The 17672-nt window shown below is 38.3% G+C and overlaps 1 protein-coding gene across 1 annotated transcript; it reads left to right on the forward strand.

The window, feature by feature from the left end:
• Positions 1 to 8609: 8609 nt before the first annotated feature.
• On the forward strand, positions 8610 to 15187 carry LOC110378503 (zinc finger protein ZFP2). The gene is made up of 7 exons (XM_064042710.1): positions 8610 to 8851; positions 9591 to 9717; positions 11157 to 11219; positions 11674 to 11733; positions 12615 to 12665; positions 13042 to 13161; positions 13850 to 15187. Exons 1-7 carry the CDS (start codon positions 8711 to 8713, stop codon positions 15067 to 15069), a joined length of 1782 nt encoding a protein of 593 aa, XP_063898780.1. The 5' UTR covers positions 8610 to 8710; the 3' UTR covers positions 15070 to 15187.
• The last annotated feature ends 2485 nt before the right edge of the window (positions 15188 to 17672 follow it).

Genomic DNA, 17672 nt, shown 5'->3' on the forward strand with positions numbered 1-17672 from the left:
GCCGCTGTGCCTTGCTCTTATTCTTATAGCGATAAGGTCGATATTCCCGCGCCGGTAACCGTGTGTGGCTCGGGTGATGTTACTAAAACATTTCCGAATCATAATACGGCCGCGTTATTAGCAGCTGATACGAAGGCTGAGTCGACAATTCTGTTATCAACCGCGCAGGTTTACGCGCGAGCTAGTAATAATAGGTCGGGTTATAAAACAATAGTTCGGTGTTTAATTGACAATGGCTCGCAAAGTAATTTAATAACTACCGCTTGTTGTAGGAAACTCAATTTAATAATAATTCCTTTGAGTAATTCTTTTGTCAAAGGTGTTGGTTCTGTATCGCGGCCGATAATAGGTTATGTGAACTTAGAAATCGAGTCTCGCGTAGACCCGCATCAAAATATAATATTCGCGCGTTAGTAGTTGAGTGCATTACGGACCAGCTACCTTCGCACCATATTAAGTGGGATTCTTCAGTGGACTCCCACTCGCTACCGCTCGCTGATTTAAGCTGGAATATTCCAGGCGATATTGACATAGTGTTAGGCGCTCAACTGTTTCCGTATATTTATTTGGGGAATAGGGTAGACTTAGGTTCACATGCGCCTCCCGCATTGTTAACGACATTCGGGTATGTCCTTATGGGTGATTTTCCGCATAGTAAAGATAATTTAAAGCTACCTAGCTTTTCTTACACAACGTTAGCCCTTGATAATTTATTACAAAGGTTCTGGGAAATGGAAGAGGTTGAAGGTAAACGCTTTTTATCTCCTGAGGAAACCGAATGTGAGAATATTTTTTCCTCGACCGTGTCACGTGACGGTTCGGGCCGGTACACTGTCGCGTTACCTTTCAGTAAGGATCCCGCTGAGTTAGGTAACTCCCGCACCGCCGCGTACCGTCGACTGGTTGCGCTGGAGAAAAAACTCCGCCAATCACCGACGTTGAGGGAAAACTATAACGCAGTGATCCAAGAGTACATAGATAATGGATACTTAAGTCAAGTCGATGAGTCAGACATTTCGGATGACGGGTACTACATCCCTCATCACGCTGTCGTTCGGCCAGACAAACCGATGCCGCGCATTGTATTGATGCGAGTGCTAGGACGCATACTGGTTTATCTTTAAATGATATACTCCATATTGGTCCGAATTTACAAACGGATCTGTTTCTTCTTTTAATCAATTTTAGATTATTTCCTATCGCTATAAATTCTGATATTAGACAGATGTATTTACGAATCTGCGTACCTGTTGAGCAGCGTAAATACCTACGCATCTTGTTTCGATTCAATGAGAACGAACCTTTGTTAACATTCGCTTTTAACCGCTTACCTTTCGGACTTAAGTCGAGTCCTTTCATAGCTATGCGCACTGTGCGACAGCTGGCCTCGGACAGTCCGCATTATCCCGAAGCTGCTAAAGTAGCTGAGACCAGCCTATATATGGATGACCTGGTCTACTCGGTGAATAATGAAGAGAACGCTATCCGCATATCGCATGATCTCATAAAAATGTTTAAGTCGGGTGATTTTGACCTTGTAAAATGGTGTAGCAATTCACCCGCGCTTTTAAACAGTCTTCCTGATTCACATCGTAAGTCGCTTGATTTTCATGAAGGGAATGATGTGTCCAGGGTTTTAGGGCTTTCATGGGAGCCTTCGCAGGATAAGTTCTTCTTCACGACCGCTCGAGTGGCCGAGAAATGTACTAAGAGAAATATACTCTCGATAGTGGCCCGCTTATTTGATGTCCTCGGTCTAGTTGCTCCCGTGATCTTTTACGCCAAGTTGCTTATCAAAGAGTTATGGTTGAGCAATATCGGTTGGGATGATGTCGCTCCTGACGAAATAGTTCAACGTTTTTCGCTTCTCATGCAGGAGTTTCCCTTGTTGGATTCCTTGCGGATAGCACGTCATGTGGGTGTTACCGATGATTGTTCTGTTCGTATAGTCGCATTCGCTGATGCCAGTATGGCTGGGTACGGTTGTGTTATTTATATACACTCTATCAGTCCGTCCGGGATAATAGTTCGCTTACTTTGTGCGAAGTCAAAGGTTTCACCTACCAAGGTGACCACTCTTGCACGTCTCGAGCTGTGCGCCGCCGTGCTCATGTCGAGGATGGTGAAGGCTGTTCGTGATACTTATGTTTCACGTGTTACAATTGAAGGGATTTATGCCTTTTCAGACTCCACGATAGCCTTATCGTGGATTCATTCATCTCCGCATCGCTGGTCAGTTTTTGTCAGCAATAGAGTCGCTCAATGTCAGGAAAACTTGGGTTCTCAGTATTTTTACCATGTGGCAGGTGTTGAGAATCCGAGCGACTGCCTATCCCGTGGCCTACTTCCTTCCCAGTTGGTGTCCCATGAGCTTTGGTGGAACGGCCCTTCTTGGCTTCGTTGTGCTCCTGAGGATTGGCCGGTCAAACCTTTCTGTCCCACTGGCTGTGTGGAACTCCCCGAGCATAAGACAAACGTTTTAGCTGTCACCACGCAAGTAGAAGTTCCTCTTCTTTGTAAACTCGCGCAGCGCACCTCTTCATGGGATAGACTGTTGCGCATCGTTTCTTATATACTTAAATTCGCTAGACCAAAGGTTCATTGTGAACCTCGGTCACCACAGGGGTTGGCAGCCGCGGAAAAGGTTATAATCCGTGCCGTGCAATCTGTACATTTCGCAGATGACATTAAGCTCATTAAATGTGGTAAACTTTTACCCAAGAAACTTAGAAGTTTGTCTGTCTTCTTCGATGAAGAAGGTATATTACGCATTGGGGGAAGACTTTCAAAGTCATACCTTCCTTATGATGCCAAGCATCCTTTTTTACTTCCTAAACATGATCCGATTGTAGATCGGATAATTCATCATTACCATGTGATGAATTGTCACACTGGACCAGGGCTACTTATGTCTATTATACGGCAGCGATTTTGGATACTAGATGCCAGGACTGTCATTAGGTCTAAGTTAAGACAATGCAACACATGCTTTAGGGTTAGTCCGACGCATCCTACTCCAGTGATGGCGGACCTTCCTGAATACCGAGTCTCGGAATCAAAGGCATTTGTCCATACTGGGGTGGATTATGCTGGTCCCATCCGCATAACTCTCACTCGTCGCAGAGGTCAGCACGCTCAGAAGGCTTACGTCTGTTTGTTTGTGTGTTTGGTAACCAAAGCGGTACATGTAGAGTTAGTCTCTGAACTTACTACCGACGCCTTTTTAGCCGCATTTAAACGTTTTATCTCACGTCGAGGGCCAGTATCGTGTCTTTATTCGGATAACGCTACCAACTTCGTTGGTGCTAAAGCCCAACTAGACGAACTTTATAATTTCTTAATGAAGTCAAACCTCAATTCATCTCTTTTAAACGAGTTATTAACCCGCCGCATTAAGTGGAAGATGATTCCACCACGCTCCCCACATTTTGGCGGCATGTGGGAAGCGAACATAAAAACATTAAAAACGCATCTCTATCGTGTGATTGGAGATCAACTTCTTACTTATGAAGAGTTACAGACTGTACTCATTCAAATAGAGTGCATTATGAACTCACGCCCTCTGAGCGTGTTGTCGTCTGATCCGCATCCGGAAGTTATAACTCCCGCTCATTTTTTGATGTCCACCCCATTGCAGTACTTGCCGGCAGCCGATCTGTCTGGTCAGCGCTTAAATCTTTCCCAACGTAAACAGTTGTTAGATAGTATGGTCCAATCTTTCTGGAAGAAATGGCACTTAGAGTACCTGCATACGCTGCAAGTTAGGCAAAGTGGGCAACCGCGGCCAAGCCCGTAGAAGTAGGAACTGTCGTGCTCGTGGGACAGGATAATTCTCCTCCATTGAGTTGGCCATTAGGAGTTATAACTGAGGTTTACAAAGGTGCCGACAATGTCATTCGCGTTGCAATGGTGAGGACGAAGTTCGGTAATTTTAAACGCTCCGTCACGAAACTATATCCTATCCCAACGCAATAAAATTTAAGTTAACGAATACTCATAGTTTAAGGATTAGGATTAGTCTCTTTTAAATATTTTCATTTCTTCTCCGCGTTCAGTCATAAGACTTAGGCTGATCATGACTTACGTTAGTAGATCTTTATAATTTTCACCTTTCCCTTTGAAAGAACTTGCGTCCTTCCAAGGCGGGGAGCATGGTGAAGCGTCAATGTCTTTTTTCAATGCGAATATTTATTCAATAATAAATTAAATACATAAGTTATTTTTCCCGCAACTTAAAACTTTGTTTCAATTATTTTCATATTTATAATAACCCAATTGAGTCTCTGATGATGATATCCGAACGACAATACTAGCTACCGCAGCGCCCATTGGTTCGTATCGAGTGTTCTAGAGGACGCTCGCATCAAGCTAGCAGTTGCGTTTGGCCACCGCCAAGGACGCATGTTCCTTCTCCCGCCGCCATTGTGTCGAATACACACCGCTCCGCGTCATTATTTCCCTATATGTGATTTCCTGAAGATTCTTGTGTAATAATTGAACCTGCTGCTAGAAGACATTGCGGACTTATAGTGCAGTGCTGATTTCACGAGTTTTAACCAGTCCACCGGTGGATGAACCTAGATTTAGCTCGCCGGCCGGCAGCCCTTACCGCGACCACGCGCCCTGGAACGAGGCCTCTTCACATCTCGCTGGTTCTAAGTGAGGTCCCTGGATTCACAAGGTACGTGGGCTTTATTGCTGCAAATAGTTGTAGTGGGTATTGGTGTCTAAAGGAATATCATCAGCAGGGATTTAATTGAAATACGATTTAGGTTTCACCGCCATATTGTTTCCCCGCATTCGATTTTCAAGATTTGAAATCACCGCTCCCGCATTTCTCTTTTCTTTCTTCATTCAAACCTTTTAAATTTCTCCCAATTTACATTCACTAATTTTTTTCTATTATTTTTCCATGATGAGGCTATTTACACGCCTCAGCATTGACGTTTTAAATAAAATATTGAACAACACTAGTTTAGTCGAGTAGATTAGTAAGGTTTTCAATAATCGACTAAAATATTTACGTAGTCCGAACAACAATGTATGCATAGTGTGCGTATTTGTTATTCTAATGCCCGTTTTCACCAATAATCTCTTAACGTTTCCCTAACTAAGTGTCACTTAGAATAAGGGCTCCCCAAAAATAAAGGTGATAAGGGACACTTAAACTTTGGTGAAAACGAAATTCGTATTAAGTGATCCCTAAATGCATTAAGGGAATTCCTAAATTTAGGTATTTGTTGGTGAAAATGGGCATAAGTTACCGTTTTTAAAGTGGATTATAAAATCAACCTTATTTATATTAAAAAAATAGTGATTATTGGAAAATGAATGACAAATAATATTAAATTCGATGATAAGTTATATCCTACATTATGATATAATAATGTAAGTCGCAAGTAGCCAAAAAGAGTTAAAATATGAATATTATATTGGTTGTATGTCCCAACGAATCTCAGTAACTGCTGTTGTAACATCGATGGTGTATTCCAAAATATTAATGAAACACAACGATTGATGTGAATTGATATTTTGATAATATTTAGAAATAGACCTTAATAATGATGGGAAAGAATCAAAATCATAATTATTCCCAAACAACTGATTAATATAATTTATCCATTACTTCAAATAACGACACATTTCAATTACGAACGGCAACTACATATTTGGGAAATATTTACCAAATAAAATGTATTTGATTTGGTAAGAAATCAAATGTGTCACAGTTATCGGCACGGATAATGAGCTCTCGGCGGAAGAGTGGGGATCGCTTTGCGCACTGTACACTTATAAACCAATAAATCACTTCTGCGCAGGTGAAGGTCAGGGCTCAATATCCTTGCCGATATACTAATAAATAAGTTGGGAAAAGGCAGATGATGTCTTTATCGATATTTAAAAACAAAATATTGTCTCCTATTTGAGACGCGAGCCAAAAATTAAAACAAGACAATGTCTTATGACTTTCAACTCTTCTATACAAATTAAACATAACACCATTTTATTAGTAGTTAATATACATAAGTAGAAATAACGTAGTTGCCTTTTAACTGGGTTGAGGAGGTCAGATAGGCAGTCGCTCCTTGTGGCACACTGGTACTCAGCTGCATCAGGTTAGACTGGAAGCCGACCCCAATATAGCTGGGAAAGGTTAGGCAAATGATGTTAGTAGAAATGATGTAGATGCCTTATACATTGTCAAATAAAATTTTACCTAATGTAGAATAAATAAATAGAAGCTTGGACGTGGGAAAACCAGGCTTACTAAAGTGTATTGAATCGCCCGGGTAACTGGGTTGAGGAGGTGAGATAGGCAGTCGCTCCTTGTAAAACACTGGTACTCAGCTGCATCCGATTAGACTGGAAGCCGACCACAACATAGTTGGGCAAAGGTTAGACAGATGATGAAGTAGAGTTTAAAAATCAACGCTGATATTTTACCTACTTCTTCTTTGTGACTGTTCCAGAAATTAAAAATATTCCTAGATTTAATTTAGAGGGATTGATTACACGATTTCATGGGCCTTGCACGTCCGTTTGAAATCGTAACTTTGTGCTAAGATCAAGCATTTGAAAAATACCTTTCTCCTTTATTTTGAACTGCAACCGACCACATGTAAATAAATAACTGCCAAAATTAAATGTAAATAGTGTATAGAATTATGTTTTTGTTAAGTATTTTACGGTAATGTTATATTCTGTCAACGTAAGTACAATAATTTGTGTATTGTAGAGGGTGTTGGCTTTTGTACATAGCGCATTATTTTGACGTACATTTATCAATAAATGACACTAATGTTTGTTAATCATATATTACATATTATGGTATGGGTGATCTGGTTATTATGAAACAACTAAACCGATTTGAAAAAATATTTCACTGTTTGAAGGCTACACTCTATCTGAGTTAATATAGACTATTATGTTATTCCGGAACATGCAGTTGTTTCCACGGGGCGCTGATGAAACGGCGGGAAAATGGCTAGTTTGAAATAATATTCTAAATCAGGAATTGAGTTTTTTCTAAACCTTATTGCTCTTGTAAAAGTTGTAGAATAAGTCAATATTTAAATATAACAAAAATGTGGTAAAGCCAACACTCTAGAATATGCCTTTATTTACAAATATATAATCTGTAATTATAATAGCTGCGGTAGGTATGAACAACAGCTGAATTTTAAGCAAATAAATTGCATTTATATATAAAGGTACGTTTTGAATGCTAGTTGCCGACCGCACATGCCGCGACTGCATGAAGTCAACCGCAGCTCACTACTGGGGCCCGATTCCCCTAAGTTAATAATGTCAAAATTGAATAGAAATCGAATCACAATATGATCGCAATAGCAGTTTTAACCATATCGGGCATTCTGCTACTAATAAAAGACCAATCGTATTCGATTGACATTTGATTGGTGTGCGATTGGTCTGCTATTTTGGTGATTTTGGTCTATCCGGTAATTTGCTCTACAATCATAGCGCAATCGTAAATCATTTGCAGACAAAATGATCCATTATTGAATCACAGAAACGGATAAAAACGTTTATTTAAAAGAAAAAAAAGCGGAATGTCGCATACACTTCAATCGTAATTGAGTCGTGATTGGATCTCAGTCGGCTGTGAATCGTATGTCGCTTAAGTAAAATTAGGAAAATCGGGCCCCAGTAGTGCAGCTGCGGCCGACTTCATGCAGTGGCGGTATGTGCGGTTGGCAGTTGCAGTCGGCAGCTAGCATTCAAAACGTACCTTAAGGCGTAAGTCTTTATGTGTAGTATTTAGTGCAATAGCTTAGCTTTTCTCTCTTAATTGTATAAAACTATTTAATTAATTATATCTTTATATTTAAAAATGCTTCTGAAGCTGTAAAGTATCTTCGTTATTTTAAGAATCGACTAAAATTTCTTAATCGGTTATGATCGGATTTTATGTAAATATTTTTGTCTAAAATGTATTTAAATTATTGTGCCACTGAATACTACATTGTAAAACGAAGTCCATAGCAGAATGTATATCGCTTTTGCGAATAGTTAAACGTAATAAAAGAAATTTTGAACAAATTATTGTTTCATTTCATTACGACTACCTCTTACTATAGATATTTAACTGCCTCGTTGGTCTATCTGTCGCAAGCGAGGCTGCCATCCACGATATGCAGTCCTTTCAAAATAGCTTTGTGAGTTTTAAAAACTTTCACAAAGCAGCCCAGAGCCTGGAAGTTGGTATGTATGATACACCCGTACATCGGAGACTATGTAAATGTCGTTCCTGCGCCTGCTCTCTCCGGTGGTGCCGGATTGCTGTCCCATCGAACTATGCCAACTCAATTTCGAGCAGAATTTCATTTTCTGTAGTTTGCTTTGTCAATGTTGGAAGTTACGTAGCTAGAACATATGTAGGGAAAACGTTGTGCCGTATGGAAGAATTTTGGAGTGAGGGCTATGCATAATATTCACAGTAAAATGAAACCAGTATTTTTTATATAATTTAATAATCTATTCATTAATCGACTAAAAACCTTATAATTGACTAATCTAACAGCTAAGAGAAACTGATCACATTCCTATCTGTCTTTGTCAAAATAATATGTATCTGTCAAAAATTCGAACAATAGTGGATGAATCACTGGGATGAATACTTCGAAAAATAGAGAAATATTGCTAAAAATCAATAAATAAATGAATAAAACCAATGCATTGTTAAATAAAAATGACTGAAATATTCAATTTGAGTACGTTGTGTCGCTGCTGCCACGCTGATGGCCATTTCAAGAGCTTGCAAGTGCCATACGAAGAAGAACATGATGTGGAAATCTATAATATTATGCTGCGTGAAACTTTAGGAATATCTGTAAGTATTGGAATTGATATAAAGAGTAACTCCGCCCATAAGACCTAACAGACAAACATGTGTTGCTGGGGAGTTTGTTGCGCCACTTCTTCCCAGCAATAACACATAGGAAGTGGTGAAGGGCGGGCGTTTTGGGGGCTGTCTTTTGATTTTGACGTTCGAAGTGCTGATTTATCAGCCTAATTTGAATAAACGTTGAGTTTGAGACAACCCACTGACCAAGTAGGCTGAAAGACAACCTACTGACCAAAATCAGTATTTTTGAAGGTCAAGTGTACAAAAGACAGCCTCCAAAAACACAATTCTGTCTGTATTGTAATGTTAGAAACATTATTATACAGAGTCATATACAATATCATAAAAATGTATATTATACAGGTACAGGTACACATTCAATCAAATTTTTAACCATGTTGGGAACTACCTTTTATTGTGCTCTCACGGTCATTGGTGTCCAAGATATATGTAGAAAGTACATACAAACATAGAAAAGTTGCATTGGTGCTTGCCTGACCTGGGATCGAACACACACTCATACTTGAGAGGTTGGTTCTTTACCCACTAGGCCATCACAACTTTTTTCAATATTAGTAAAGATAGAAAACATATTTTACTTGCACAGTGTAAAAACTAATTAAAATTAAAACAAGAAAGGACACAGATAATAAAATAAATTAGTAACATAGTAAAAAAGCAGGATGAAATAAAGTAATATAAATATTTCACATAACAATTTTAGATTTCAACCCCACCATTAGAAGCGAGCTACACTATTTGTGACAATTGTATCCTGAGGCTGCGGGATGCTACCAACTTCAAGCATCAAGTGTTGATATGTGAGCAGAAGTTTAGTGTTTACTGTCAAAGTGAGTATTATCTATCTATTTAATAATTTATGCCACTTTTCATCATCATCCTCCTGGCCTTATCCCAATTTTATTAGTGTTCGGCGCAGCATGTTTTCTCCTTCCATACTCTTCTATCTGCCGTCATCTCAAGTAATATTCTTTGTAATTCATACTTTTCATTGTAATTTAATATAGTTAGTAATGATTAGGTTTTTGTTTGGTCTATTTATTTAGTGATTACGTGAAGTTTGCACTCAATCAGTCGAGCAGTTCTGAAATTATCACATTTTTTTATAAAATGGGTTTACTTTATACGTAGCGAAGCGCGTACTGCGGGCCACTACTAATAAAAGGGTATAAATTAGGTGGTCACCAAAAATATTTTTAAGACTCTAAGCTGAAGCACCAAATAAAATAAACAGCTCCAAAAAAAATAAATTGACTTTATTAAAAGGGCACTAAAGTATATAATATTATGATCCAAAAAAAATAAAATAACATCAGAAAAATCGCAAATCTCGCACAAATATTATTTTTGGTTCCCAAAATGGATTAATGGTCACCAAATTCTATCCAACTAAAAGATTAATATTGGTACCAAAAATCAAAGTTAGTGACGGAAACGAATCGCTGCAAAACCGACTCCACGTAGTCTTGTCTGCCCTACCCCTAGAGTGCAATTCAAAACCGCGTAGGCGCGGAGGGGCGAGGCGGCCTGCGAGCTGAGGCGCAGGTAGTTTTAAGGCTTGCCGCCGAGGCTGAGGCTGGCCGGCGGAGCCTGCGGTGGTGAGCGTGAAAACCATCTGCGACAATAAGCTCGCATGGGACCGCCGGAGCCGTGACAGAAGCCATGCTTGCTGCATGTTGCGTGCTTACATTTTAAACTTACTGAGTTACACACAAATTCATATAACAATAAATAAGCGACGTACGTTTGGGAACCCCAGTATATTAATTGGTATTTGGGAAATATTCTAGCGATCGTTAGCTTTTTTAGTCTAACAAAAATGACCAAATTAGGAGTCATGGTATTACATAATTGGTAACATCTAAGTAGTGACAATATATAATATTTGGTCTAAAGTGTATTTTAAAGGCGTCCATATATTTTTTTAGTAGTCAATAATACGAAAAAATGGTTTTATTTAATAATATTTTTGGAAACGTTATTTGGTGACCATTTATCCATTTTGGTAACCGTTTAGAATTTTTTTGGTAGTAAAATAGGTACTTTTTTGGGTGGTGTTTAAACACAAGCCCTAATAAAATAAAACACAAATAATTAAATATTACAAAAAATACTTCATAGCCTACTTGTCTATATACTATGTAGTAGTTACTTTACTCCTTGAGTAGAACTTTAACTAAAGATAGACAATCTCAAACCCTAACATAGTTGGGAAAAAGCTAGGCAGATGATAATGATGACTAATGACGTTTCATATTATTATTTCCAGATGAACAATTTATCGCAACACAAAACGTGAAAATAGAAGAGAATGATGATGCCCATAATGAATGTAAGACTTTTTGATATTATACATTACTAGCTTCCACCCGTGGTTTCACCCACGTCCCGATATAACTGATTCCCTTAGCCAGATGGTGTCAAAAACTGTCCTATGTTATCCCATCGCGCTATGAGAGTGAAGGAATAGTGAGTGCACCTGTGTCCAAGCAAATGTGCGTGCACTATAATATGTCCTGCGCAGCTGGCTGATCTCCTTATGTGAGCCCCTTTGGCTGACAATCGGCTAGAAGGTTATCATCATTCAATATTTCTTTTATTATGATTCCGAAGGATCTCCTTCCCGCGGCTTGATAAAATATAGCCTAACGTTACTCGGGAAGAGTGAAGCTGCAAGCAAGTGAAGTTTCAAATCGGTTCTGTAGTTTCGGAGCCTTTAGGGTAGAAACAAAAAAATGTTTCCTCTTTATTATAATATAGTATAGTTTTACTTTATATCTTTGCAGATGATGACTTAGAAACGGATTTAGACGAAAAACAAAGTATTGATGTGGACGTCAAAAAAGGTAAGTTCTAACTGTATTTTTTTTTTAAAAGGACTGACTAAAAAAATTCTATTTATTTTAATACCTAGCCGATTTTCTGTGGTTTTACTCGAGTCTCGTGGGAACTGCCCATATGGGGATAAAAATATAGCCTATGTTATAAAAATATGCATGTGGACACAAATATACTTGGGGAGAGTGTAGCTTACCAACTGTAAAAGAATTTATCGGTGCCTTTGGAGCACAAACAAACTAACAAAAATGTTTTCTCTTTACTATATTACTATAGTCTGTTTTTTAATCTCGTAGACTAAATTGACACTTGCAAAATGTCAAACTTTCTAATAATTTTGCTAGCTCTGTGGTGCAGTGTTGTACTTACGACACCGGTTCGTTGAATCGTAACTTTTTATCTATAATAGACGCACTAATAGACGCGATAACGCATGGCTTTGCGTGGTCAGATATCCCTGGCAGTTTGTAGCACGTCGTACAGCCATGTGTACGTACGTGAATTTTAAATATAAAACTTTGAATGAATATTAAATTCGTCTATTATAGATAAAAAGTTACGATTCAACGAACCGGTGTCGTAAGTACAACACTGCACCACAGAGCTAGCAAAATTATTAGAAAGTTTGACATTTTGCAAGTGTCAATTTAGTCTACGAGATTAAAAAACAGACTATAGCCATTTCCCGCGGTTTCACTCGCGTTCCGTGGAAACTACTGCCCGTACCGGGATAAAATATAGCCTATGTTACTTGTGGATAATGTAACTTTCGAATGGTGAAAGAATTTTTAAAAACGGTCCAGTAGTTTTTGAGCCTATTCATTACAACCAAACAAACAAAGTTTTCCTCTTTATGATATTAGTATAGATAGATTATTTTCTCTTTCAGAATATTCCATAGAAGTTGATATTGGACATCCAGTGGAGGAATTGAAAGATGGTTCGTATTTTCAATAAAAAAACTTATTTAACCGACTTAGAAAAAAAAAAACAAGATTCTCAGTTTGACCTGAGCGTATGTTTGTATGTGCGCCATTATCCCACGTTTGGCTTAACAGATTTTGATGCGGCTTTCAGTATAGTATTAGATGTCGTAGAAGTTTTTTTGGTATTATTATTGAAGTTGGTTTAATTTTATTTGTGAAAAATAATAATACATTATATTTTTTTTTGCATAATTTAACGTATTTAGAACGCTATTTTTTTTTTCATTTATTTATTCTTGCACATATTTATTACATTTTTAAATATTACATATAAAAGTAAAAAACATTTAAAAATATAAAAAAGAACGCTATTATTATTATGTTTTTCAGAGAAACCGGTCGAAGTTTCATTTGAAGAGACTGAATATTCCGATGCGGATGAAAAGGCTCCAATTGAAACAGGAACAACAATTAGCAAGAAGGAGAAGAAGAAGGAAGAAGAAGAAGAAGGTTGGTATTTATTTTATCGTACGTACTTTGTACGCTTAAATCTTCAAAACTACACAACCGATTTTCATACGGTTTATTTTAATAGATAGAGTGATTAAAGAGCAAGGTTTATATGTATAATAACATACATTAAATAGTGGGGAAATACTGTTATCCCGTGCGAAGCCGGAGCGGGCTGCGGGTCGCTAGTTAATTATAAATTAATCTGCCAAGCCTTTTCCCAAGTTGGGGTCGGCTTCCAGTCTAACCAGATGCAGCTGAGTACCAGTGTGCCACAAGGAGCGACTGCCTATTTGACCTCCTCAACTGCCAGATGTTCAAGTGACAGCCGGAACCCACAGTTTATCGTGCTTTCCGAAACACCGCAAACACAAGACCGTGCTTAGCGTTGCTTAACTTTATGATCAAGCGATCTTGTCTTGGACAAACGATTTTATAAAGGTCGCCGTCGACGCTGGATGCAGGTCGCCTCCAACAGGTATCTGTGGAGATCTAAGGGGGAGGCCTATGTTCAGCAGTGTTTGAGTTTGAGTTTGACGCCCTATGCTTGAGATGATGATGATCTTGTGTTTCTTGAACGCATCAATTTGGACGCTACATTTATCCATGTGTACAAAGTTGTTCCTTCATCAAGCTGGTGAAACCGCGGTCCAAACCTTAGTTTAATACATACCCTTTTCAATTTCAGGCTCGCTGCCCACCAAAAATGACTCAAGCTCATTAATAATACAAATAAAAACAGAAAACGGTGACCAATACTCCTGCAAGTCCTGCGGTGGATCGTACCCAAACAAAAAAGAAATTAATAAACATATGCACTTAAAACACACAGTTTATTACAAATGCGAACACTGCCATCAACAATTAAAAACTTATAAAGTATACAAAAAACATTTAGTATTGCACTCGAGTGAGAAACTTCAATGTCTGCACTGTAACAGAAAATTTTCAAATGAAACCACTTTAAGTGACCATATTATTAACAAACATACAAAAACGAATATCTACACATGTGATTTTTGTAATGCCCAATTTAAAGCCAGAAACTCGGTTCTCAAACATTTAAAAATCCACTACGGTACGAATAAAAAAATATTATGCGATCTCTGTGGGAACTCTTTCAATGACCAATCTAACTTATATAGTCATATAAGAGCAGTACATGAGAAATTGAGACCTTATAAATGTTCAGAATGTGGTAAAGATTATACTACTAAAAGACATTTAAGGGATCATTTGAAAACTCATGATAGTGAAAGAACGGACATTAATTTCCATACGTGTGATATTTGTGGTTATAAATTAGTAAAAGCTCGACAAATGTTGATACACAGAATGAAACATGATGGTAAATACATGTGTAAAATATGTGATGCAGTTTTCGATAGCTTTCTTACAAGACAGGAGCATTTGAACACTTTTCATCATAAATTTTATCCCTGTAATATATGTGGTAAAGTTTTAGTTTGCAAATATTCTTTGAATAGACACGTAAATGAACATAAAGGGAAAAATTTTGCCTGCGATATCTGTGGTATGAAATTTTCTCAAAAATGTGGGCTAAAAAGGCACGTTTTTAGGAAACATAATCCGGATGCTGGTTTTGAGGAAAACAAGACTCAATGTGATATTTGTAAGAAAAGGTTTAAAAATATAGCGGTACATATTGATAAGCATCATAATAATAGGTTTTCCTGTGATCAATGTGGTAATACTTATGCGGATAATAGTGCTTTGAATAGGCATAAGGCTCAGAAACATTTCGGCAGGACATTTGACTGTGAAGTTTGCGGTAAAAGGTATGTGCAAAGATCTAAGTTGAATACACATCGGCTGAAAGTTCATAAAATTAAAAACGAGGATAATAATTCTGAAGGTACGGAAAATCAGACCCTTAGTGTGACTTAATAAGGTTCATTTTGCAATGTAAATGAAATAACTGTTTATTTGTTAAATATAATATTTTGTTTTATTATTTGTAAAGAAAACTGTAAGAAGAATTAAATAAATATGTTTGAATTTTGAAAACGTCTGTCGGTGTTTATTTTTTTTTTATTTTTCCATCATCTGCCCTTTTCCCAACTATGCTGGGGTCGGCTTCCAGTCTAACTGCATGCAGCTGAGTACCAGTGTGCCACAAGGAGCGACTGCCTATCTGACCTCCTCAGCCCAGTTACACGGGTAACCCGGCATAGTATCCAAGATATACTTAGAAAGTACTTACATACTTTAAAAAATAACGTTGGTACTTGCCTGACCTGGGATCGAACCCACGCCCTCATACTTGAGAGATTGGTGCTTTACCCACTAGGCCTCTACAACTTTTGTAAGCTTAGGTATGTGTGAACATGTTCATTTCTGGCAATTACGTGAATATTAGACATTTAAATAAAACTACTTTTACGGATTTTATCGCGGTTTTATTTATATTATTTAATCCCAACGTTTCGACGTTAGTCTGCCCGTGACCATGGATGCTGTAAAGGATCCGAAACGTTGGTATTAAATAATATTAAATTAAACGCAAAAACGCTGGTTATTACCTCGGACAAAGAATCAGCATGGCGATCCAACGAGGTAATGCTGCCAGCCTCTTGGGCACGCTCCCAATCGACAGCGATGGGGATGAATTTTTTGACGCGATTGGTAGTGTTTTTTTTGGTTGTTTTACTAGGATAGTATGTATGTATTGGAAATATTTTAATATCTATGTAAATAAATACGTAAAAGTAGTTTTATTTAAATATCTTACATGTGAATTTAACTCGCAACAAACGCGTGTCAGTTCCCACAACGCTAGTCACTCGCCGCTCGCCCTTGAGGCGCGGGTCATTGCACATATTGTGCAAGCAATCACCTGCACTCGTATAATGTGCCAGATATATGTGCACTGTTGTAACTTAAACTAGTTAGTTTAACCGACTTCAAGAAAGGAGGTTCACAGTTTTATCTGAGCAGTCTTTTCCCAACTGCTACCAGTCTTGCCAAGGGCTATTGGGTTGCCCGGATAACTGGGATAACTCCTCAGAGTTCAGATAGTCGCCCCTTGTGACACACTGGTACTCAGCTGCATCTGGTTAGACTGAAAGCAGACCCACTTCGGGAAGAACTTTCGATTGTGCCAAGCGTGGCTTAATCTTATGGTCGATCGAAACGCGCGGCTTGGACTTAGCCTTTACCTATTTATAAATCATTGTCCTAGTATAAAGTGATCAGGATAGAAGCCGTACTAATAATCTAAATGCGAAAGTAACTCTGTCTGTCTGTCTGTCTGTCTGCTACGCTATCACGTCTAAACCACTGAACTGATTTTAATAAAATTTGGTACAGAGATAGAGTTGACCTTGAGGAAGAACATAGGATAGTTTTTATCTCGGAATTAACCGAACAATACGCGGGCTAAGCCGGGGGCAGAAGCTAGTGTATTATATGGAGCTAGGTACTGCCTATTGGACCTATTGTCTATACTAATATTATAAAGAGAAAAACTTTGTTTGTTTGTTTGATTGTAATGAATAGGCTCAAAAACAACTGGACCGTTTTTTAAAATTCTTTCACCATTCGAAAGCTACATTATCCACGAGTAACATACGCTATAGTTTATCCCGGTACGGGCAGTAGTTACCACGGGACGCGGGTAAAACCGCGGGAAAACGGCTAGTTAATTATATTTGTATGAATGTTTTCAGTAAAATCCCGGAGTTTGATTAATCAAGCTCCCACACACTGCAAACTTTTCAACTGTCGGCCACATTTTTCTTATTGCAAGAGTAGTTTGTTCGTTTGCTTGAACGCGCTAATCACAGGATCTACTGGTCCGATTTGTAATATTCTTTCAGTGCTTTAAATGTTTCTCGAGGAAGGCTATAGGCTACTTTATTTCCGGGCTCATGGAGAAGTTCCCAAGAGACGCGGGTGAAACCGCTGGCAGATGCCAGTCTCTGTATCTTCTTCTTCCTCCTTCCCTGTTCCCAATTTTATTTGGGGTCGGCGCAATATGTCATTCTCTTCCATTTTCCCCTGTCACTCGTCATACTGACACTCACTCCCTTCCTATTCATGTCATCTTTCAGGCAATCCATCCATCTTTTCTTAGGTTTTTCTCTTCCTCTCCATCCGTCTACATTCATACTTAGCACACACTTTGTTGCGTATCATCCCTCCTCATTACATGCCCATACCATGACAATCTTCTACTTCTCATCTTTTCCTCTAATGTTATCATTCCTTACTTTATCCACGCTAGTCTCTGTATATTCCTTTAAAAGTTCTGGGCACCTATTATTGGTGTTACTAAGACAAGGTTGATTGCAAATCGTAAGGGACCATACAAGCTCTTATATCATAGTAAAGTTCACATAATTCCACATGAAAATAACTGTGTTAACGATGCCACCACAAACCTTTACGGATGTACTACCTACATTTGTTATTAAACCAAAAACAACCTTAACAACATCTGTACAAAGTCCTTTTTTAACCCCCGACGCAAAAACGACGGGGTGTTATAA

Source organism: Helicoverpa armigera, chromosome 29 (assembly GCF_030705265.1).
Source record: "Helicoverpa armigera isolate CAAS_96S chromosome 29, ASM3070526v1, whole genome shotgun sequence".
NCBI classification, from domain to species: domain Eukaryota; kingdom Metazoa; phylum Arthropoda; class Insecta; order Lepidoptera; family Noctuidae; genus Helicoverpa; species Helicoverpa armigera.